The sequence below is a fragment of the Macaca nemestrina genome, chromosome 12, assembly GCF_043159975.1.
Source record: "Macaca nemestrina isolate mMacNem1 chromosome 12, mMacNem.hap1, whole genome shotgun sequence".
NCBI classification, from domain to species: domain Eukaryota; kingdom Metazoa; phylum Chordata; class Mammalia; order Primates; family Cercopithecidae; genus Macaca; species Macaca nemestrina.
The window spans coordinates 126,008,550-126,030,866 of NC_092136.1; the positions used below are offsets into that span (position 1 = coordinate 126,008,550).

Here is a 22,317-nt window from a genome sequence, read left to right on the forward strand (position 1 = left end):
TTCCTCAGCAAGGAAAAGGAGCCTCGGAGGTGTGCATTGCCACCGCCTGGCTGGCCACCCAGCTATTGGCAAAAGTGACCGTCTGGCTGCTGGCCCGGCCCCCGCCTGCCCCTGGAGCACTCACGATGCGGTCCGGCGGCGGTGTGCTCCGGATGAAGCACTTGATCTGGCCCTTCTCGCCGTGGAGGGCGTGCTGGGTCTGGGTGCTGGAGATGATGGGGGGTCCTGTTGAGAGACAGCGTCCCATTAGGCACCTGGGAAGGGCACGTCCCTGCTGGCGCCCTTTTGGGTGGGTTCAGAAGTGTATTCATTAATCCAAGCATTCAGCAAACATTTGCAGAAGGCCTGTATGTGCAAGGTAAAGTGCAAGGTAGGAACTCAGAGATAAAATTGGCATTCAGTCATAAACCTCTCAAGGGATCATGAGTGAATGCTTCTAAGTCAAAATCCCCAGAAGATATAAATAACTGTAATAAAAGGTGGTGAGTCTTAGTACTACAGGAGCGGTGCAGATAAAGTGCTAACTGACTTCAGAGGAGAGAGAATAATTCTATCTGGCGGACGGGGAAAGCTTTAGGGAGGAGGTAGTAAGCCTGGAAAGGAGGTGGGAAGGTGTCTGGATGAAGGAAGACTCCCCCTGCCTCAGCCAGCTGCACCCCTGCAAGCCATTCCTTAGACATCCAGTAGAGGGCACCCTTGCCTAACAAACGGGAGGTCCTCGGCCAGCCGGGCCAACGAGAAGAAATGGTTGATGTCCCCCTCCTAAGGGCGGGGATCACCCTGGACGGTGGAATGCATACGCTGTGAGGCCATGGTTCCCAAACGGACCCCGATGTTATATCACAGAGTGTGGCACATGTTCATGGGTCAGGTTCTGAGAGCACCTGCCTCATTCACCACATTGCACAGGCAAGAGAGTCTGCCTGGTGGAGGGGAGCCTGTTCCCCAGCACCTCTTGTCCAGTTCCTCCTGTTACCTAACCCAAGTCTTTCCCGTGTGACGCCTGCCTGGCCGTGAAAGCCAAAAGGAGCCGCTAGTTTAGCTTCGCTCTGCTGGCTTCCTGGCTGGGCTGGGTGTTTGAAGGATGGGTGTAGGGACGGAAATGGTCATGCTCCCTTTTCAATCCCCGGGGTAACAGTTGAGACTTAGGTGGTAGATACCAGAGGAAAGAGAGCTGGGAGCAACGCATCTGGAGAACAGGCAGAATTATGCCGGGAACAAAACAAAAATTGCTGCAAACATAATTGCTGTTTATTAGCCACCTTAATTAAAGCAGATTTGCATTTCTATGAGTAGCTCCCAGCCAAAGGAGAAAAGGTACTGGAGACACTCCGGTGACTTCTGTTGAGTCTGAGAAGGCAAAGGGCTTGGGGCAGCGTGAGGTGGGCGTGGGGAACCCTCCATGGCTTTAAGAATGGGCTGAGCGCTGCCCTCCTTCCTACAAATCCTTTAGCTCCAACAGGTCTAGGACCCAAAGAGATGAGGAGATTGATGTTTTCGGAACCGGATGGTGCTTTGTTTTGCTGCTGGACTAAAAGGTGACAATACTATAAAACCTTTTCTGGTCAGGCGCGGTGGCTCACGCCTATAATCCCAGCACTTTGGGAGGCTGAGGCGGGCGGATCACAAGGTCAGGAGTTCGAGACCAGCCTGGCCAATATGGTGAAACTCCGTCTGTACTAAAAATACAAAAATTAGTCGGACGTGGTGGCAGGAGTCTGTAGTCCCAGCTATTTGGGAGCCTGAGGCAGGAGAATTGCTTGAACCTGGGAGGCAGAGGTTGCAGTGAGTCAAGACCACCCCACTACATTCCAGCCTGGGCGACAGAGCAAGACTCTGTCTCAAAAACAAACAAATAAAACCAAAAAAAAAAAAAAAAAAAACCCCCAACACACACACACACACACACACACACACACACACACACACACACACACACAACCTTTTCCTTGTGCTTCCAGGAGCTAGGAATTCCCTGAGGGGTTTTCAGGATTCTAAAAGGCATCATCAAATGCATCTGCTTCTTAAAAGAAAACAAAAACCAGATAAAGGGAAACAGGGTGAGGGTTAGTAAGGTTTCTCTCCCCTTCCTGCAGATACCTGATTTGAGCCAAATCGGTTGAGGTCTGTGCCAATTTCTTTCCCAAAGGATTGCTGCGCTGGTCAGCAGTTGTCAAAAACCTGATCTCATTTGAATGCTTTCATAGCACCAGCTCCCTCCAGCCCATGCCCAGGTCCCATCCACTGGGTTTCACCCTCCCTCTGCCTGCTCTGCAGAAACAGGGACAGACAGTTCACTCCCAGGAGGGTCTGGCGGGCTCCTCTCCAGGGCCACTGAACTCATCCCCCTGCCTCCAGGTGTGTGAGGCCACCCTAGTCCAGCAGAAATAAATGAGCAGCTTCTTTGCTTCCCTCCAATCCCTCCAGCTTTTCTCTGCCTGGAAGCCTCGGGGAGCTTGTGCTGGCAGGGGTTGAGGCAGAGGAGGGGAGAGAAAGAGACCTGGAGAGTGCAGATTCAACCTTGGTCAGCACCAGGAACTGGGTTTCAGTGTCCTCCCCATCCAAGAGAAATGTCCCTCCAGGCCTGTGTTCCCCAGGGGGCATTCTGTCCTCAAGAAATCTCTTTATATCTCCCTTGGAAATGCCTGAACATCTAAAGTGACAGCAGATGTCAGCTCCTCCTTTATCCACCTGCTTTTTCCCAGAAACACCAATGCTCATTTAATGCTCCAGGCTTGGGGGCCCTGGAGTGTGTGAATGAGCGTGAGGGTTCTGGGCTGGTTGGTCATGGGGCCAGCAGAGCAGAGCCGGCTGCAGGCACGGACAGCCTGACTTCCGAGTGCCCTGGCTGGTGCGGGCTGTGTGGAGGCCGCTGGTTTCACTGGGGCCTGGAGCTCTGAGCCGAGTGTCAGACACCTGCGCTGAAAGGAAAAGGCTGCAGCCTGTGTTGCCATGGATATACGGAGGCGCGATCAGATGCTGTTATTTTTAGCCCTGCAGTGCCAATTTATTGGTGGCGTCCTGGGGACACGCAGGAAAGGCAGGAGGGCTCTGAGTCAGGGCTCTGCCAGGACAGGTGGCTGGGAACGTGCTGGGGTCTGGGTAGACTCAGCCTCCCTCTGGGGCTGCCACGGCTCTGGGGTGGGGGGAGAGGAATGGAAATGCCTGGGAAGTGGGGGGAGCTAGTGAATGGGGACAGCAGAGAAGGCTGAGGAGACACCAAGCTGGTTTTGGTTTTCTAGCGAAGGGAATCGATGAGGCCACCAGCAGGTGGCTTTCTGGGTAGAGAGGACGCTGAAGCCCACTGAGCTCATTTGGAGACCTCAGCTGGCCCCTCCCTAAGGCCCTGCTCTGGGGCCAGGACCCAGATGCCCTGCAAACGTTGGTGGCTCAGTTCCTGCAGGGGCCCAGAGCTTTGGGGTTTTCATCTGAGGCAGGCTATGGTGGGAACAGGGGCCTCCCAAAGGGCGGCGGGCATGACAGAGGTTTGGGGGGAGCCTTCGGAAATGGCAGAGGAGTCGAACTGGCAGCTTTGCTTTTTGCCTGTGGCCAAAGCACCTGATGGGGCAGGGATGTCCGCATTTGCGTCCTGGTGCCACAGCCTTCTTGGGTCTGGCCTGAGCCAGGTCCCAGCTTCTCCATGACTGTCTACACCCCATCATCCAGGCCTGGTCTGACACCCTTGTCCCTACACATTTCATGTAATAGTCATTCATCTACTAACTCCCACCGTGAAAAGACTCCCCTGCTGTAATTATTTGTATTATATATAATAAGACATGCTTCCTGCCCTCGAGGGGGCCCCTGAACACGTGGCCTGGTGGAGATGGTGACAGGGCTCCCTGGCTGGGTGGCTCACACGTAACGGAAAGAGGCTGGTCAGGAGGTGCAGAGATGCTCTCTTAAATTCCCATGGGGCCAGGAGAGGTGGCTCCTGCCTATAATCCCAGCACTTTGGGAGGGCGAGGCAGGCGGCTCACTTGAGGTTAGGAGTTGGAGACCAGCCTGGCCAACGATGGTGAAACCCTGTCTCTACTAAAAATACAAAAATTAGCTGGGCATAGTGGCACATGCCTGTAGTCCCAGCTACTCAGGAGGGTGAGGTTGCAGTGAGCTGAGATCGCGCCACTGCATTCCAGTCTGGACAACAGAGCGAGACTCCATCTCAAAAAAAAAAAAAAAAAATTCTCATGGGCCAAGGCCATGGTGAGTGGATGAAATACATTGGCCACCTAGTGACCTCCGATGCTTTTTTCCCTGGCCAGGATAAAATTCATCACCCACCGGTCTTAGGGCCGAGACCCCTTCGAAGGTAACAAACAAAAAGGTGACCAGAAAACTCTCCAGGCCCTTCCTCCCCTGGCCTGGGTCTGACAGGGAATCCAGGAGGTGGACCTAATTGCTATCTACCCACAGCTGGAGGTGACAGCAAGGCCCAGAGCCAGTGACAGCTCCTTTGGGGCAATGCCAAGATGCCTGAGGTCCTTCTTCCCTCCCTCAGGCCTGGCTCACCCCAGTGAGGGTCTTACCATTGACAGTGAGGGTCACCTCTCTCTCCCCGGCTCCCACACGGGGCACCACAGCCCGGCACACGTACTTGCCCGCGTCCTCCTGGCGCACGGATTTGAGGGTCAGGGTCTTCTCATTGCTCAGGACCTAGGAGAATTGGCAGGCTCAGACACCAAGAGCAGGCGGAGGGGCGCGCTCCGTCTCTGGGAACAGGGCAGCTGAGAGGCTGGCCTGGGGTAACTGACGCAGTCTCCCGCATCTCAGTAGGAAGCAAGGTGGGGAGGAAAGAGGCCAAAAATGTCCTGGCACAGACAATGCCTGTGGGCTGTACAGAGGAGACTCCGCCGGCAGAGAGGCCGCCCCGTGTGGCTGAGGATGTTGCATCCCAGGTGCAGCCCTGTGGGCTGGGGGCACGCGGGGGTACATGTGCCGGAGGAGGGGGATGCCTGCCTGGGGACTTCCAGGCTTCCTCCTACAGGAACCTCCCTGTACCTGCGGTGGCTTCTCCTCTCCCAGGCTAGCCATGGGTGACCTGATCCTACAGCTGAACTTCTTTGAGAGCCCCTGGACCTGTTTTCAGAGTCATTTTCAGGATCCCTTTGGGTTATAGCTTGGAGTGATGAAAACAGGCTCTGGCATGAGCTTGGTCTGTGTTCGAATCCTGGCTCCAGCAGTGAACACCTGTGTCTGTCTGGTCAGTTGCTTATCTTCTCAGATGCTCACGTTCTGTCTATGTGGGGGCCTGGCAGGATAATGCAGTATCTGCTACGTAACAGGCCACACAAAGGTTGGTTTCCTTCTGGTCCCCCTGCTTTCCCACCCGAGGCTCTCCCTGCTTCTTCTTATGTGAGGACACCTGACAGCCTCTCATGCACTGAAGAATACGTACATCTTAAAAGAGGAACACAAAGGCCGGTGGCTCACGCCTGTAATCCCAGCACTTTGGGAGGCCGAGGTGGGCGGATCACTTGAGGTTGGGAGTTTGAGACCAGTGTGACCAACATGGAGAAACCCCGTCTCTACTAAAAATACAAAATTAGCTGGGCATGGTCGCCCGTGCCTGTAGTCCCAGCCACTTGGGAGACTGAGGCAGGAGAATCTCTTGAACCCGGGAGGTGGAGGTTGCGGTGAGCCAAGATCACACCATTGCACTCCAGCCTGGGCAGCAAGAGCAAAACTCCACCTCAAAAAAAAAAAAAGGAACACGAGAAAGTGAAGCCCAGGTTCAAGGCTAAAGGGTGGCTTTATTTGGGGGAAGTTACAAAATTTCTTTCTTCTCTCTCTCTCTCTTTTCTTTTTTAAGGTCTTGCTCTGTTGTCCAGGCTGGACTTAAACTCTTGAGCTCATGTGATCCACCCACCTCAGCTTCCTGAGTAGCTGGGACTACAGGTGTGTACCACTGTGCCCGCTTGAAAAGCCCTTCTAGTGCCTTCCCTCCCAGCACGTTGGTGACCACCAACTTTTCTTATAAGGTTTAGGACAGGGCAAGACTGCAATGGCTGAATGTGGTCAGGGTGGGACAGGCACATGAGGGTACCTGGGTTCCCCCTCCTCTTTCTGGGGTCTTTCTCCCTGTGGCTTACACTGGAGGCTGACTCCCCCAGTCTAATAGTGAGAGAGGCCTGGGCAGCAGTTCCTTCTTGCCCCACTGTCCCCCACCCCCTGCCAGGGCGACCCGAAGTCTGAGCTGCAGACTTACCACTCCAGAGCCCCGCTTCATCCAGACGATGGTCAGGGATGGGTTACCGGTCCAGGCGCAGTTGAAGACGGCATCAGAGCCCAGATCCACGAGCAAGGATTGCGGTTCTGTGGTCATCCGGGGCCCAACTGCAATGCGGGGAAGAAGGAGACAGGTTTGGGTGGCTGGGGAGCTCTGGGATCCTCCTTGCTGCTGCCTCCTTTCCCCCCCAGACCTTGACTGGGGGAAGGGAGGCAGCAGGGTACTTGTGCCACCTCAGTCGCTTCCATTTTAGTCCTCTGCCCGGGCGGGGTCTGGGGTCTGGGACTGGGACTCAGGAAGTAGGGAGCAGACCCCTGTCCCTGAGGCTTCGCCTCTCTTGGGCCCACGGAGGTGGTCGGCAGCGTGGGGCCTGGGAAGAAGGTGCTGGGGACCAGGTTCTGCCTGGATTTACCCCCAGGGCTCTCATCCCCTTCCCTCTGTCTGGATCCCAAATGGTGCCAGAAAGTTGGGGAAGCCCTTCCATCCCAGCGGCAGGCATGGGCCCTCCTCCTGTCCTGGAGGTCTGGGCCCTTGGGATCTTCATGCCTCTGTCTTCAAGCTGGCTCCCATCTCCTCCAGCCTCAGCTTTCATGACCTGGAATCGAGTGACTGGTGCACCTCTGGGGTGGGATGGGGGCTCTGAGATGCAGGGTGATGGAGGCAGGGCTCTTGTGATCCACTCCTCCTCCCCCAGCGTTTCCCACCCAGTGCTCTCAGGCCACCCTCCTATTCCAGCTATTCTGGTCTCTGTGTCAGCCCCACTGCAGCAGAGCAGCCCTGGGTTCCACTTCCCACCCCTCTCCTAAGCATTAAAGAGCTGAATGCAGGCTCCTCTCCACCTTCTCCAGCATGTCTGGAGCTTCCTGTAGACCCAGCTTGGTCTACACAGTGGGGGCTGTGGGGGGATTCCAGGCCCAGGGTCCGGCCTTGGCCAGGCAGGTCTCAGAGTGCTCCTTCCAGGGAGCAGACAGAGCCTGAAGCCTGGTGCCAGGAGACTGGGATTTGTCCCCTGATGTAAAAAGGGAGTAACAGCACTTTCTTCAGAGGCTTCAAGGGAGAGGGGAAGGGTCAGATTTTTTAAAGTTTGTAAAAGCGAGTTTAAAACTGTAAGGGGCAGTGTATGAGCTAATGATGCTTGTTTTGAACACATCCAGCCAGTTAGTCCATGGCGATGCGCTACCTTGCTGTGGGTCCCTGCCAGCCTCCAGTGGAAAGGAGGGGATGGGCCAGGCGCGGTGGCTCACGCCTGTACCCCAGCACTTTGAGAGGCCGAGGCGGGTAGATCACAAGGTCAGGTCAGGAGATCTAGACCATCCTGGCCAACATGGCGAAACCATCTCTACTAAAAATACAAAAATTATCTAGGTGTGGTGGCAAGTGCCTGTAGTCCCAGCTACTCGGGAGGCTGAGGCGGGAGAATCTCTTGAACCAGGGAGTCAGAGGTTGCAGTGAGCAGAGATCTTGCCACTGCACTCCAGCCTGGCAGCAGAGTGAGACTCTGTTTCAAAAAAAAAAAGAAAAAGAGAGTATATCCATGAGTCCCCTCAGTGGAAGGCAGTGGAATGTGTGGATGGGCAATGGATTTGGTCATTGCCCAGGTTCAGTTCTCATTTGGCCACTTACTGTGTGACCTCAGACCTCCATCTCCTCATTTACATGATGGGAATAATAATATCTACCCATGATGGCCTGCATGCTTGTGTCCCCTGTCAACCCTGCAATTGAGCTCATGTGATCCTCCCACCTCAGCCTCCTGAGTAGCTGGGACTACAGGTGTGTACCACTGTGCCCGCTTGAAAAGCCCTTCTAGTGCCTTCCCTCCCAGCACGTTGGTGACCACCTACTTTTCTTATAAGGTTTAGGACAGGGCAAGACTGCAATGGCTGAATGTGCTCAGGGTGGGACAGGCACATGAGGGTGCCTGGGTTCCCCCTTCTCTTTCTGGGGTCCTTCTCCCTGTGGAAGAAAGTTGAAATCCTCGCCCCTGTGGGATGGTAGTAGTAGGAGGAGCTTTGCGGGGAGCAGGGGGATTAGATCATGAGAGTGGAGCCCTCATGATGAGATTAGTGCCCTTGGAATAAAGGCCCCAAGAGCTTGCTTTTCTCTTTCTCTGCCATGGGATGCCACAGCAAGAAGGCAGCTGCCTGCAAGCCAGTAAGGGAGTCCCCACCAGATCCCACCATGATGGCACCCTGATTTCAGCCATTTAAGTCACCGAGTCTATGGTAACGTGTCATAGCAGCCCCAGCCAAGACCCTGACTCATGGGGTCATTACGGGGATCGAAATAAACACGAAACACTGCACAAAGCAGGTTTTTGTTGAGTGCAAAGCATCCTACGTCATGACGCATGAAGCTTGTGTTGTGTGCAATGAATCAAGCCCTGGTTTCTCCAGCTCTAAGCAGAAGCCACTGGATGCCTGCTCGCCTGGGGAAGCCTGCACCACTGCACTCACAGTAGACGTCAACCGTGCGGCTGAGGTTGGTGCTGCCCAGGGCGTTGGTCACCTCGCAGGAGACAGGCTCTGAGAAGTACGTGTAGTCCACTGTGGTCCTGTACACCTCTCCAGATGCCTCCTTGATGATCTGGCCCCGCTTGGCCCACCTGCAACAAAGGCCAGGGGCTGATGTGGGCCTTGAGTGGCAAGGCCAACCCTCTGGGAGCTGGATGCATCCATCCCATGGGAAAATGAAGCCTGGGGTGGGCGGCAAGTTGTGGGGGTCCTATGGGGTCCCTCGAGGGGAATCTTCACAGAGGGGCTACTTCAAGGGCTCAGAAGGAGTTGGTTTTGCTCCCATCCAGGCAGTTGTGAAGGTGGCGGGCTTTGGTTTGTGGTCACCAGGCAGTCAGTGGCACTCAACAAGTAGGTTATTCTGGAGGGGGTGAGTGGATTACTCGGCTGGTCAGCCCATCTGCTGGCTAGATGATGGAAAATCCAACTGTCAGTGGGCAGACAGCTGACTGTCCTGCTCTGAACTGGATCATGGGCCCCTTTGGAAAAGAAGGAGGCCAAGTCCTTGACCTCAAAGGCCAGGGTCAAATGGAGCACACCCCTACATGCATGCTCATACGTGTGCACGAGCATGCACACACACACACTGACAAGGCGAGAAGCTGTAGGAGAGGTATGCTGTAGGGGTTCCATCTCCCATCCAAACAGTGGAATACTAATACCCATCAGGAGGAGTGGCATGAGCCAGTGGCCTTGGCTGCCCCTCTTTCCTCTCGACCAGCTCTCAGCTCTCCTGTCCTGTTCTGCCTCCTGCCTCTATGGGGTTCTGCATGGTGCCTCCTCACCCCAGAAAGTCCTCCCAGTTTCCCCAGATGACACTTGCTCTTCTTCCTGCCTGGCCTCTGCCCTTGCAGCCTGGCTTTGCTCCTCTGAGGCAGTGGCTCCATCAGCACTGGATTGGTGAGGGGATGTGAGTCTTAAGGCTCTTTTGTCGGCCAATCGGTACCATAGAATAAGGGAGGACAAGAGGCCTCTGACTTGCTTTGGATCTGGTTCTGGGGCAGTGGCCTCTGTTGGACCAGTGACCCAGCAGCCTGCTGTGTGCAGGAAGCACTGGAGCCTCACAGGGGTGTATATGTGTACACATGTATGTGTGTGCATGTGTGTGTGCAGGTGTGCATATGAAAGTGCATGTGCGAGTGTGCATGTGTGTGCATGTGCATGTGTGTGTGCATGTGTGAATGTGTCCATGTGCACGTGTGCATTCGTGAGTGTGCATGTGTGAGTGTGGGCATTGTGTGTCCATGTGCATGTGTGCATGTGTATGTGCATGTGTGAGTGTGGGTATGTGAGTGTGTGCATATGTGTCCGTGTGTGTGCATGTGTGAGCGTGTGCATATGTAAGCATGTGCATGTGTGTGTGCATGTGTGTCTCTGTGTGTGCATGCGTGTGTGCATGTGTGTCCGTGTGTGCATGTGTGTGCATGTGTGCATGTGTGAGTGTGTACATGTGTCCGTGCATGCATGTGTGAGCATGTGCATGTCTGTATATGTGTGTCCGTGTGTGTGCATGTGTGAGCGTGTGCATGTGTAAGCATGTGCATGTGTGCATGTGTGTCCATGTGAGTGTGTCCATGTGTAAGCGTGTGCATGTGTGTCCGCATATGTGTGTCCATGTGTGTGTGCATGTGTGTCATGTGCATGTGTGAATGTGTTCATGTGCATGTGTGCATGTGAGTGTGTGCGTGTGTGTCCATGTGCATGTATACATGTGTGTGTCCATGTACATGTGTGTATGTGTGAGCGTGTGCATGTGTGAGAGTGTGGATATGTGGGTGTGGGCATGTGCATGTGTGAGCGTGTGCATGTGCATATGCATGTGAAGTTGGGGGCTTCCTTACGGATCTCCAGGGAAAGAGTTCGTTTCCCCTGGTTTAATCCTATTCTGGCCAACATTCTGTTTTTGAAACCACGGAACTTCTCTTTAGGCTCCTCCCATTGCAGGTGACGTGTCTTTCGGAGAGTTTGTCTTTCCAGAGCTTCAGCGGCTCGTTGCCTCCAGAAGCGTCGCCCCGCAGCCACTGCTCCCTGGAACTGCAGTGTCTCTGCCCCCTGCTTTGCCTCCCCTTTATCTTATTCCTGGAGTCTTTCCTGGCACCACAGATGCCGTCTCCTACCCTTCCCTCCATTAGCTTCTTGCCTCCGTCTGGCCCATCCAGCCCCGAGAGACGGCTATTTCTCGGCATCACACAGAACACCTAGGCTGGCACCACGCAGTTGTTATTGCAAATTAATATTGGGTAATTATTAATAACACAATTAATAATAACAATTGTAGTTTAACAACAGAGCAAACCATAGCTCCCTTAGAGCTTAAGGAGCTTCCCAGTAAGCTATTATGTGTTAACTCATGTGTCGTTTCAATTTCTAACTTTAATTTAATGACCAGACTTAAGAGTCAAGCCGGCCCCTGCCTGCGGCAAATGAATTCAGTTCCAGGCACAGCTGGGGAAGTGCGTCCAGCCCTGCAGTTCCTTCCACCCTGCTGAGGCGAGGGGGCCAGGTGGTGGATGCAGCGGGAGGCCAGCCGGGGAGCTGGCTGGGCTGGGAGGACAGGGATCCCCGGCTGCTCACAGCTCTGGGTGCCGGGCTGGGGCTGGAGGGTTTGGGCGCAGGTGATTGGGCCAAACATGTGTCTTCCTCAGGGCTTCCTGGAGAAGACGCAACTCTCTCCTCTCCTTTCCTCCCAGGGCCCCTCACCAGGAGCGTCATGGAGGGTGGAAGCCCCACGTGCTTGGCCCCAAGTTATCAGCAGAACTGCTGCTGGCTCCAGGTGCCAAGGTTCCCTGCCCTCCCTGTCCTCTCCTCTCACGGTGAGGGAGCCGGAGAAGGAAGAGGAAGGGGCCCGCTGTGGGGGCTGGGTCTGCAGGAGCCCAAGCCAGGCCTTCTGGGGAGGTGCCTCCGCAGCCGACAGAGCCCCCAGCTCACATCTTGCCCAGCCGGTCTTTCTTCCCCTTCTGCATTGAAAAACCCTCTGAGGGGTCCCTGCCAAAAACACAGACACTCAAACCACTGCATCCACGCAGTTGGCCAAGGATCCAGGCCAAGAGCTAAAGAGCGAGTCCTGCCCCACCCTCTTTGTGCCTCTTCTGATTTTGGTGCAGTTTCTTCTTCCCTGTCCTTTCTCTTCGTCTCCTCCCCTTTCCCCACCTACCTCCCCCGACTCACTGTTGCTTCCCCACCTCTCCCAGCCCCTCTGAAAGTGGAGTCAATTTAAGCCTCTCCCAATCAATGTCTAATTTGGTCTGAACAAATGTAAGATGATTATTTATATCACAGAATCAGGGGACCCAGCGTGTCACAGCAGCCAGGTTGTCCTCAAATAGCCCAAAGTTTCATCTCTGGTGGGGGGGGCCACATCCCGCTATCTGCTGGGATAGCTGAGACTCTCAGAGGAAAGGGCCCCAAAGCACTTTGGGCTCCTGGTCCCTGGGAGCATCTGCAGCGACACCCTCATGCCACTCAGGCCTCCTTCCCAGACACGGGGATGGAGGAGGGCGTTCTCTCTAGTTTCAGAGATGACAGCCTCTTAGTGAGAGCAGGGAGGAAGTTATCAAGATGAATGAAAGTAAAGAAACAAAGATTCCTGTAATCTTGTCAGTTAGTTGGGAAAAATCAATGCACTTATGTGATGAGATTTGCTTATGACTTTCTTCGTGGATCCCAACATTGTATCTGAACACCTGGCTGCTTGGTGAGACCTTGCTGGAGTGAAGGGGCTGAGCGAGTGTGGGTGGGTGCAGGCGCCCACCACCTCCCTTCTCCGTGGCCCCTCCACCTCCTCCCTTCCCAGGCCACTCCAGCTCTCTGGCATGAACCTGGGGGCCGGAAGGCTCCCTGAAAGCCTCTGGAGTCCTGGAGGGAGATGACCCCTCAGTGAGGTGTTTTCTGGGCCCTTCACTAATCAGAAGGCCATGAGGGAAGGTGACCAGTAAGAACTAGAGAGTCTCTGCAGGGCACCCTGCGCTCCCAGCCTCTCAGCTCCTGCTTGGTATCGGAGGGGCTGGCTGTGATACTGTGAGCTCCAGGGGAGTATGAAAGGGAGGACCCACAGGCCACCTGTAGCCCAGGGAATCCTGCATGTTCTCTGCTTATTCATTAACTTTTCAGCTTGCAAAAAGTAAACTTCGGAATTACAGAAAAGTTGTAAGAATAGTCCCATTAACTGCCACCCTCCCATCGCCCAGATTCACCAGTCGTTAACATTTTCTCACACGTGCTTTGCAGTGACCTCTCCTCTCCTCCCACCTTCTTCTCCTTCCTATTATTGCTGTTCTGCTTTTGGGAGGTTGGTGACTCTGGGAATTGGGCCCAGCACTTGGTTTCCTGGGTGTTTGCTCAACCTTTCTGGGTCAGTAGGCAGGTGTGTGTGGGGGGAGGCAGGCCTGGGGGTGGAGGGGTCAGGTCCCAGGGCGTGCAGCCCTGCTGTCTGCCCAGCCCACCCATCACTAGGTCCCCAGGTGACCGGAGCCTGGCAGTGAGGGGAAATGAAAGTTGAAAGTTGTGTGTCCTGGTCTCTGGGGCACCCAACAGGCATTCTAAGGGCGGCTGTGAGGGTGAATCGGGTGCTTACGGGGCGGTCTGTGAGTGTGAAGGGCTGCCCTGGGAAACTAGCATGACAGGTATTTTCTGGGCATGTTGTACCTGGTGTTTAGGGACCAGAAGCAGAGACCTGGGAGCAGACAGAGGAGAGAAGCTGAACTTGTACAGAGGAACCCAGGCCTGGCAGGTGCGGCGTGGACGCCCAGGGCCAGGAAGTCTCATCGGGCTCCTCTCCTGTATCTTCAGTGGCTTCTGAATAGATGCCAGACCACAGCCAAACCAGACTTGCCCCCTGGACCTGGCTGGATCCACATGATTCCAGGGAGCCTGGAGTCCTTGGCTCAGAAGGGACCCTGGAGGTCACCTGATCTTTCTTCTGACTCCAGTCAAGCAAATGGTTAAATTGGACAGGACAGTTGGATTCATCCTATTTTAAAATATCCTTAGAGATAGGGACTGTGTGCTCTGCCTCTGTCTGGGTTTCTGACTCCAGTGCTGCTTAATTATGCACTCTGCAGGGAGCACCTCCTCATGTCCAACCTGAATCCCTGGCTGTCCCTGTGGCCCATTGCCTTCCATTCTGCCCACTGGGGCCACACTGCCTCTTGTCTTCCCTGTTCTCCACTCCCCCAGGCCAGCTTATTTCCTAGGCTGGGACCATTAGTATCATTGGCCTTTGCAGATGCTGCATCTTAATGACCCAGATCAACGGCAGAGGTGCCACCTGGGCTCCACCCCCAAGCCTGGTCTGGTGGAAAGAGATCAGGCTGAGTCAGGGCCATGGCACGTTCCACATGGCACCCAAAAGGATGTGAGTCTGCCCTTGAGTGCCTCCAAGGTTGCTTAGTCTCCGAGAGTCCTGTGCAGTGACAGTGCCCAGGCAGAAGGGCGCCCAGAGGAGCAGCCCTGTGTGTTTACTGGATCAGTCAGACACATTTAAGGACTTGGTTTATGCCATGTGCTGTGCCGCATGCTGAGAGCCATCAGTGACTAAATTGCAGTTTCTGCCTTCATGAAGCTCTGTCACAAGGCAGAAACAAGTTAAAAAAAAAAAAAAACAAAAAATAGGGATGCTTTGGCCGGGCGCCGTGGCTCACACCTGTAATCCCAGCAGTTTGGGAGGCCGAGGCGGGGGTATCATGAGATCGAGATCGAGATCAGGAGATGGAGACCATCCTGGCTAACATGGTGAAACCCCGTCTCTACTAAAAATACAAAAAAAAAAAAAAAAAAAAAAAAAAAATTAGCCGGGCGCGGTGGCGGGTGCCTGTAGTCACAGCTACTCGGGAGCCTGAGGCAGGAGAATGGCGTGAACCCAGGAGGGAGAGCTTGCAGTGAGCCGAGATCATGCCACTGTGCTCCAGCCTGGGCGACAGAGTGAGACTCCGTCTCAAAACAAAAACAAAAAAACACACACACACAAAACAAAAAAAACCAAACAGTGATGCTTTTATCCATATTGTGAGCAAGAGACACACAGGGGCCATGAGCATGTGTGATCCCGGATGCTCACTGGACCGGGCTGGGGCCCAGACATCCTGACCCACCCAGGTGAACCAGTTTGATGGGCACAAGACTAGAACGGAGGTTCTGATCTTGCTGCTTCTCCTGGTTGTTCTTTTTTTTTTTTTTTCTCCTGAGCCTTTCCCACGTTCGGAGTGTGGGATAAACAGGCTATTCAAGCAGAAGGCGTGAGTCCTGCTTCCTCCAGTGGAAGAGGGCATGTGCATGCACAGAGGATAGGAAGGGTCCACCCGGCCACCAGGCAGCCGGGTGCTTCCCCCGGGAAGGGAAGAAGGCTACTGGACACGCAATGTGGACCAGGCACACACTGCGGCCATGCTAAGGACCCTAAGTGACATCCCACCTGAGAGGCATAGGGGTGGGGGCCAGTGGCCAGGCCAGGCCTCCTCAGCAGTGACTCTCACCTGTACTGGGTGACAGCTGGGTTGGCCTTTGCAGAGCAGTGGAAAGTCACGACGTTGTCCTCCAGCACTGGCTGTGGCTCCACCGAGAGGTTGACCAGTGGGGGGTCTGCAGGGAGAGGGCAGTCACTTGTAGACCCGAGAAAGAATGGGGGCAGGGAGATCCTGGTGACTTGGAGGGTAGAGCCAGAGACTCCACCACCCAGGAACCCTCAGAGCAGCCACCACCCTGGTGGTCTCCAGGAAGTTGGGGGCTCCATGGGAGGTGCCTGCTTCAGACAGTCCTGGAAGTGGGATCAGGGCTCCCCCGTGGACTTGGGGCCTGGTGTTGACACGAACCCCAAGCCAGGAAGCCTCAGCCTTGGGTCCAGGGGTTTCCCATCCTCCAACTTTCGGGCAGAACAAAATACTCCAGGAAGGAGAAATGGGAAGAGGGGTGCAGGGCAGAGAGGGGCGGGTGGACACTCAGCCTCACTTCAGTGCAAACTGTCTTTGAAATGTCTGTTTATTATCTCTTTTCCGTAAAGGTTCTGGGGCATTTGTTAACTTGAAAGTGGCATTTATATCCTTTCATCAGCCTAATCATCTCCACTCAGTCCTGGCTGGTGGCCCACGGCCTCAGCTCCCCAGGCTGGGGCTTGCTTTCTCATTTGACGTGATAAGAAGCCAGGCTCTGAAGTGCTAAATGGTAGGAGGGGGAGGAGACAGAAAGTCAGAGAGAGAAAAAGTCAGGGAGACAGGAGCCAGAGACACAGAGACACACAGAGAGATCTGTACAGAAGGGACCAGAGGCTGACAGTGAGACATGTACACAGAGGAGAGACATGGAGACCACAGAGGAAGAGAGATTATGTGTGTGTGTGTATGTATATGTGTGTGCATGTGTGTGTATATGTGTGCATGCATGTGTGCCTGTGTGTATGCATGCGTGTGTGTGTTGTGTGTAGAGAGAGAGAGAGAAAGAGAGACAAAGATGAGGAAGTGACAGGGACAGAGAGAGACATAGGCTGAGAGACAGAAAGACACACACATAGAAATTGAGAAGTGCAGAGAAAGGGTGAGAAAAAGAGACAGAAATCTAGAGAAGCAGAGAGCAGAGTGATGGAGAGACAGAGAGACTGACCTGTTTGCAGAGACTGTGAATCAGACAAGGATTTCAGACCAAAAGCAGAAAAGGCCACAGAGACCCAGCACACAGGGCCGGACAATGATGGTGTCAGAGAGAAAGACCAAGTGAAACAACGAGGAAAAGGAGGAGCAGACACTGCAGGATAGAAAGATGGAAACAGCTCGAGAGGGCTGCAGTGGAGAGGCAGAGGTGGGAATGGCTTCCGTCAGCCTGTCCCTGCCCAGCTCAGGGGCAGCTGGCTCTGGACCCTCTCCAGAGGCTGGTGTCACCTGGGCTCCTGGTGGCCCCCAGGCCTCAGCACCCCTGGGGCATCCACACACCGAGGGAGGGGGGGATGATGGGCCAGTTCCCATCCTTCTTCCCTGTCACGGCCCAGATGTCTGGCTGAGTTGAGTGGGCAGCCCAGGACCTGGTCCCCATGGACAGGCTGGGCCCTGGGCCGCATCTTCTGGGTCAGTCCCCACCAACAAGCAGAGCAAATTGCAGGAAAGTCACGAGGACTTCTAGGGGTCCAGCCCATTTCCAGAAGAAGAAGTAAAGAAGCCAGTTTCTCAGAGGCAATGAGGAAAAATGCTGGTCTCTCTGGGTCCCCATGGGGGCATCACAAAGGGACCAGCTGGCCCAGTTGGTCTGGGCTCTGGTTGGAACTACGGTGGGGTCCTGACACCCTCAGAAAGTCATACACTCAGCCTCTCAGCTGCAGACCGAGCCGGCCTTACCCTGGAGCTGGGATCACATAACTGCTCAGCCGCCCTCTGCCTGCTGGTGCCCAAGAGTGCCAGGCACAGGAGCTGGCCTGGGAGATGGCCCCAGGGGCTGCACTGGTATCTGCCGGCACTGGGAAGAGAGCTCTGTTTTCTGAGTAGCAGGTGGCCAACTGTGCCGGGGAGCCTGTTCTCCCACATTTTCCCCAGTTCCGGACGGGGGACCACAAATCCAGGACACGTCTGCTCCTGGTGCGGCCGGCCTGCCTGCCTTTCGTGGGGAGTTACAAGGGAAGTGAGGATATTTCTGTGATCTCAATCCCAGTTTTAAGGCATAATTCGAGTGGTCACAAAGATGGGGTGACAGGGAATAGCCACAAGAACTCTCCTCCCACCCCGACAACCCCCGGCCTCTCCTCGAAGCTGCACCCTAGCTTCCAGGGCAAGGCTGAATCAGGAGCCCCAGCCCTCTTTCCGTGCAAGGCTGACTGGCTGAGCTGGGCGTCCGTGGGACCCTACGTAGCGAACATGACACCCAGGGAGGAGCCTGCAGTTCGCCATGGGCTGGAGAAGCAGCGGAGGCAGAGGCACCTGGGAACTGCCACCTGGATCCAAACGCATGGCCGGCCCATGCCCTCGCATTATGAAGGCCAATGCTGGGAGGTGAGTACCTACCCCAAGTCTGGTTTGAAGAGGTGAGTGCCAGTCCCATAGACTCGAGGGACCTGTCAGAGAACTTGGGGGGCTGTTCCAGGAGGCCCTTCCCTCACCTGGGGGTCCTTTCTAAAGTGATGAGGTCTGAGAGGCAGGGAGGTGGGGCACCCACCTGCTGTAGGACCTTCCTGCTGCCCGATGCCTTGTCACACCCCTGCCATGATCAGCTCACCGTGAGGCCTCTCTCCTGCGCTTTCCCTTCCTCTTAGCATCGTCTTTGGTGATCACCTGCCCTGAAGCGATTCACAAGGGTTCCACACTCACTGGCCTTATCTGCACCTCCACCCCAAGACCAGAGGTGCCCAAGCTTCTCTCTCCACTTCTGCTGGTGTACAGAATATAAATTTTCAGGAGTCTGCCAAGCTCCAGAGGTATAAATAGTTTATGTCATATCCAACTATTAAACATGATTTTAATCCCACTTGTGATGTCGGCAGCATAACTTGCAGGAGGGCAGCTTTGATGTAGCTGGTGGAACTGAGATCACATTGAACAGATGTTACAGCTGAGAGTCTGTTAGTGTTTCTATCCACCCGTGTGTGCGTGTGTGTGTGTGTTTTCAGAGGAAGTAGTACACGGAGGAGAGGGTGGGAAAAGAGAGAATCTTCATGACTCAGTGATTTTATAGCACATTCATTTGAAACTTGGCAGCTGGACACAGAGTCCAGATGTGGTGAGGCTTTGGGGGTGTTAAGCTTTCTTTCCCATTACTCAATCTGAGGGCTTTGTCTTGCGTTGGGTAACATATGAAGACCAAGAGAAACAAACAACAAATGTGCTTTTGCTGAGTTTGGATGCTTCTTGGTCGACGGAGAAAATGAGCAGGTTCGCAAAGGCAGCTCTGATGCAGCCCATGGTGTCCTTAGTAAACAGTTGGATGTTGACTGAATGAACAAATGAATAAATGGAGGAGGAGCTGAAGCAGGAGGAGGGGGAAGGAGGGAGGGAGCGGGTGGACAATGTGTGTTTGCTTGGCAAGCACATAGAAGCACCTTCAGGCTAGGGGTGGTGAGTGCGGGGACACATGGATGAAGATCCCTTCCTGTTAGGGCTGTGGGGACACCTGATGAGGGTCGCCACTCACCTCTGGCTCTGTGTCCTGACAGCAGCTGATAGGTGTGGGGCATTCACAATGTGTCGGACACTGCGCTAGGGGCTTGAGAGGAAGGATTTCATTTAATCCTCCCTGCAACCTTAGGAGGTGAGCATGATTACTTCCATGTACAGAGGAGGAAACCGGGGCACAAGGAGGTTAACTAACCGGGTCAGTGCCTCTCAGTAAGTGGCAGAGAGTTCAAAGCAGGAAGAATGCTGTGGCCTTCACCACTATTACCACTATTACTGGTAGTACTACTACCCAGTACTGCCTTGGATGAGGCTGGTCTGGGAAACTGGGCTGCTGGGCTCCAAGTGTCACTCTGACCTCATTCCAGTGCCTCCAAAGGTGGCTGAGAGATCCTTGGAAAGGAAGCCAGAAAGGGCCCAGAGGCCTGGCAAGACCCAGTGTCCTCCCGGATGCAGACTGTCACCTGTGCCCTGGTGAACAATCCTCTGTGGGCCTGAGTGCAGAAGGCCGGGCGGGCTGTGGTTAGGAGGGCGAGTTTCCCGCTGCCTGGAGAGGTTCTCCTGGGGTAAACGGATGGTGGCCTGGAGCAGGAAACACCGCTTCTTCCCACTTCTCCCTGCCAGGACCTACGCTGCTGTCGCAGGGGGCCAGCTAGATTGTCGCTTTTGTACAGGAGTCTGTAACATTTTGTACAGGCCTCCTGACCAGGTTGGGCATGGGCTGGGGAAGAAGGGAGCGGGGTGGTGGTGGCGGTGAATCGAATGGCAGCCTGGAAGTAGGGAGCCTGGATGCTCGGTGTCTCCCGCCCTCTCCCCTTCCTGATTTGGATTGCATCTGGACAGAGAGCTCTGATCCATGGCCAGTCCTAGGGCAAGAAGGGGCCTTGGATGTCATTTGGCCAAATCAGAGAAGGAACCAGAGTCCCCAGGGGTGATGTGAGAGGCGTGGGCCCAGCCCGCCCGTGGGTGGTGGAGCCGTCCTGGACGCTGGACTGCTGGCCTCGCAGCATCTCACCTCTTCCAGCAGTGGGGCTTACTGCTCCATGCCGACTGCTCACCACACAGGGGGAGGTGGTGCTCAGACCCAGGACCCAGGTCAGGGCCAGGGCCAGTGGTGGGAAGAGCCGAGGGACAGAGATTAAGCAGGCCTTGCCTCCTTAATTTTCAGGGCCAGCCTGCCTTGCATTTTGTGCCCTGGGGCCTCGTTCCATCACCGTAGCTCTAGGCTTGGCCAGAGCTCTGCTGCCCTGGATCCTTGTGAATGAGGACTGCAAGAAGGCTCCTTGGTCCAGGGGTGTGTCAGGGGTCATGGGGGGGACAGGGATATTTGTTAATAGCTGGTGGCAAGACAGTGAAGATAAAGTGCCCTCCTGCCTCAAGAACTCAGCCTTTGTGTGTGGGTGCCTTGAGCCTACCTGAGGTTTTCAACCCTTTCTTCTGCCCTCTGGAATCTAAATGGTGTCTGTCGGGATTCTAGACACTGGCTGGGAACTTCTGTTCTCTAGCTGCCAAGATGAGCTCTCAGAACCCTAAGACCTGAACCCCATCTCTGGACTCTAGGTCCTTGGAGAGCCACTCAGAGCCTAGAATCCAGAAGGCTTAGATGAATCAGGGCTGTTAGGAAGTGTTTTTAAATGCACTTGCCTTAAAATGAATAAAAGGCTAAGGAGGACACGAATGCCAGCCTGCAGCTCCAGCCTTGTAATTCAGAGACCAAGCCAGAAGCAGCCACCAGCTTGCGGTGGCATTACGCTTGGCGGCAGGGAGGGGATCTCGAAGGAGAGAAGTCCACTTCTGAGTCCCGACCCTTTAAACTGAACTAATCCAGTCCTGAGAGGAAGGCCACTGGAACACCTTGCTGAGCTCTTCTTGGTTCTGGGGCTGGCGGGCACCTTAGGGAGACTTTTAGGAGACCTTCAGGGGTCTCTGTTGGGTGGTTTTGGGATGCGATGCTGGTGGAACCCTAAAGCATCATAATTGTCAATATCAATCCTAACACGGTCCACTGAGGGCTGGCTGTGCAGGAGTGTGGAGAGGACGTTACCAGGCTGGGCTCTGGAAAGCTATGCTGCCTGCATTTGAAACATAAGTGGCCTTGGGCAAGTTAATCACCCTTTTGGTGCCTCAGTTTCCCACAGTAGGGACCACAGTCACACCTTCTCCAAACAGTTGTTGAAAAGATTAAATAAGGCTGGGCGTGGTGGCTTACACCTGTAATCCCAGTACTTTGGGAGTCCAAGGCAGGAGGATCACTTGCGGTAAGGAGTTCGAGACCAGCTTAACAGGGTGAAACCCTATCTCTACTAAAGATACAAAAACTAGCTGGGTGTAGTGATGGATGCCTGTAATCCCAGCTATTCAGGAGGCTGAGGCAGGAGAATCGCTTGAACCTTGGCAGCGGAGGTTGCAGTGAGCTGAGATTGCTCCACTACACTCCAGCCTGGGCAACAGAGCGAGACTCTGTCTCAAAAGAATAAAACAAAAGATTAAATGAGATAATACATGTAGATTTCCTTCCTCATATCCCTTGATCGACCCTTCCATGAGAGTGGCCGGTGCACCCTCTCCAGAGCACAGCGACGCTTGCCGATTCTGGAGCCTGAGGACCCTTCAAATATCAGCATCTCCACTCAGACTTCCTCTCCAACAGAGGGGCCACCGGCTAGGCCAGCAGGGGCAGCAGCTGACCATATTTATTGGTGTGAAAGTCCCACCTTGTACAGGTGTTGAAATGTGGCCTGAAGATGTCCGTTGCAAAAGACCCTCATCTGTGAGGTTGCATCTCATGACAGTAAGGAAGACAAGATGGTCCTTCCTGTCCATACCTACAAGCTGGCCGATCCACAGAGCTGCCTGACCCATTGCCTGCCATCAGATGGGCCAGGCTATAAGCAGGGTTGCTGGGTGTTTCACCCCGGGCCTGGCAGGGCTGGGTTGGGGGAGGGGGTGGGTACTCACGCTGGATGTCAATGGTGACCGACGTCTCCTTTCCTCCGGGGATGGCTTTGTTGGTGGCACGGCACACGATGCTCTGGCCGTTTTCCACGTCACCAGGGGAAATGAAGAGGGTGCTGACGATGCTTTCCCGCTTGCCGTCCCGAAGCAGAGTCTTGGGAGAAGGGGAGAGGGGAGAGAAAGCTCCATGTCATTTGGCTGGGGTGGCCAGCCTGGGTTGGGGGTGAACAAGCACTAGCTTAGACAGAACGGGGAGCTGAGGATGGAGGGGTTCAGCTCAGGAGACCCGGTCTGCCAATGTCTATGTAGAGCTCGGGGGTTACCCTTGGCTCCCTGGCCTGGGTAAGTGCTGGGCTGCGGAAGGAAAAAGGAACTAGCCAGTTTTCCATCGTGTGAAAATTAGCCTGGATTCACATGCTAAAAGCACAAAATAAACCAGGATAGGCTTCTTGGAAACCAGGCTTCAGGGGGGTCCCATGTTGAAATGAACTCTCATTTGTTTTGCCTCTGGTGCCTGAGTGAGTCTCAGGCTCTGTAGGAC

General features: G+C 54.6%; 1 protein-coding gene and 1 long non-coding RNA gene across 10 annotated transcripts in view; one reads left to right on the forward strand and one right to left on the reverse strand.

Annotated features, from left to right (window-relative positions):
• Nucleotides 1–22,317, reverse strand: part of LOC105476237 (kirre like nephrin family adhesion molecule 3) — a 579,748-nt gene that overhangs the window by 17,410 nt on the left and 540,021 nt on the right. For all 8 annotated transcript variants that reach the window (XM_011731960.2, XM_011731965.3, XM_011731964.3 and 5 more), the window contains 6 exons: nt 21,780–21,930; nt 15,213–15,318; nt 8,686–8,834; nt 6,209–6,336; nt 4,530–4,656; nt 125–225 (listed from right to left, as the gene is read on the reverse strand). In XM_011731960.2, the coding sequence (XP_011730262.1) occupies nt 125–225; nt 4,530–4,656; nt 6,209–6,336; nt 8,686–8,834; nt 15,213–15,318; nt 21,780–21,930 (762 nt within the window). The remainder of the gene's footprint in view (nt 1–124; nt 226–4,529; nt 4,657–6,208; nt 6,337–8,685; nt 8,835–15,212; nt 15,319–21,779; nt 21,931–22,317) is intronic.
• Nucleotides 1–22,317, forward strand: part of LOC105476236 (uncharacterized) — a 227,226-nt gene that overhangs the window by 3,224 nt on the left and 201,685 nt on the right. For both annotated transcript variants that reach the window (XR_011611277.1, XR_011611276.1), the window contains 3 exons: nt 5,813–5,898; nt 6,179–17,705; nt 17,966–18,127. This is a non-coding gene — a long non-coding RNA (uncharacterized lncRNA). The remainder of the gene's footprint in view (nt 1–5,812; nt 5,899–6,178; nt 17,706–17,965; nt 18,128–22,317) is intronic.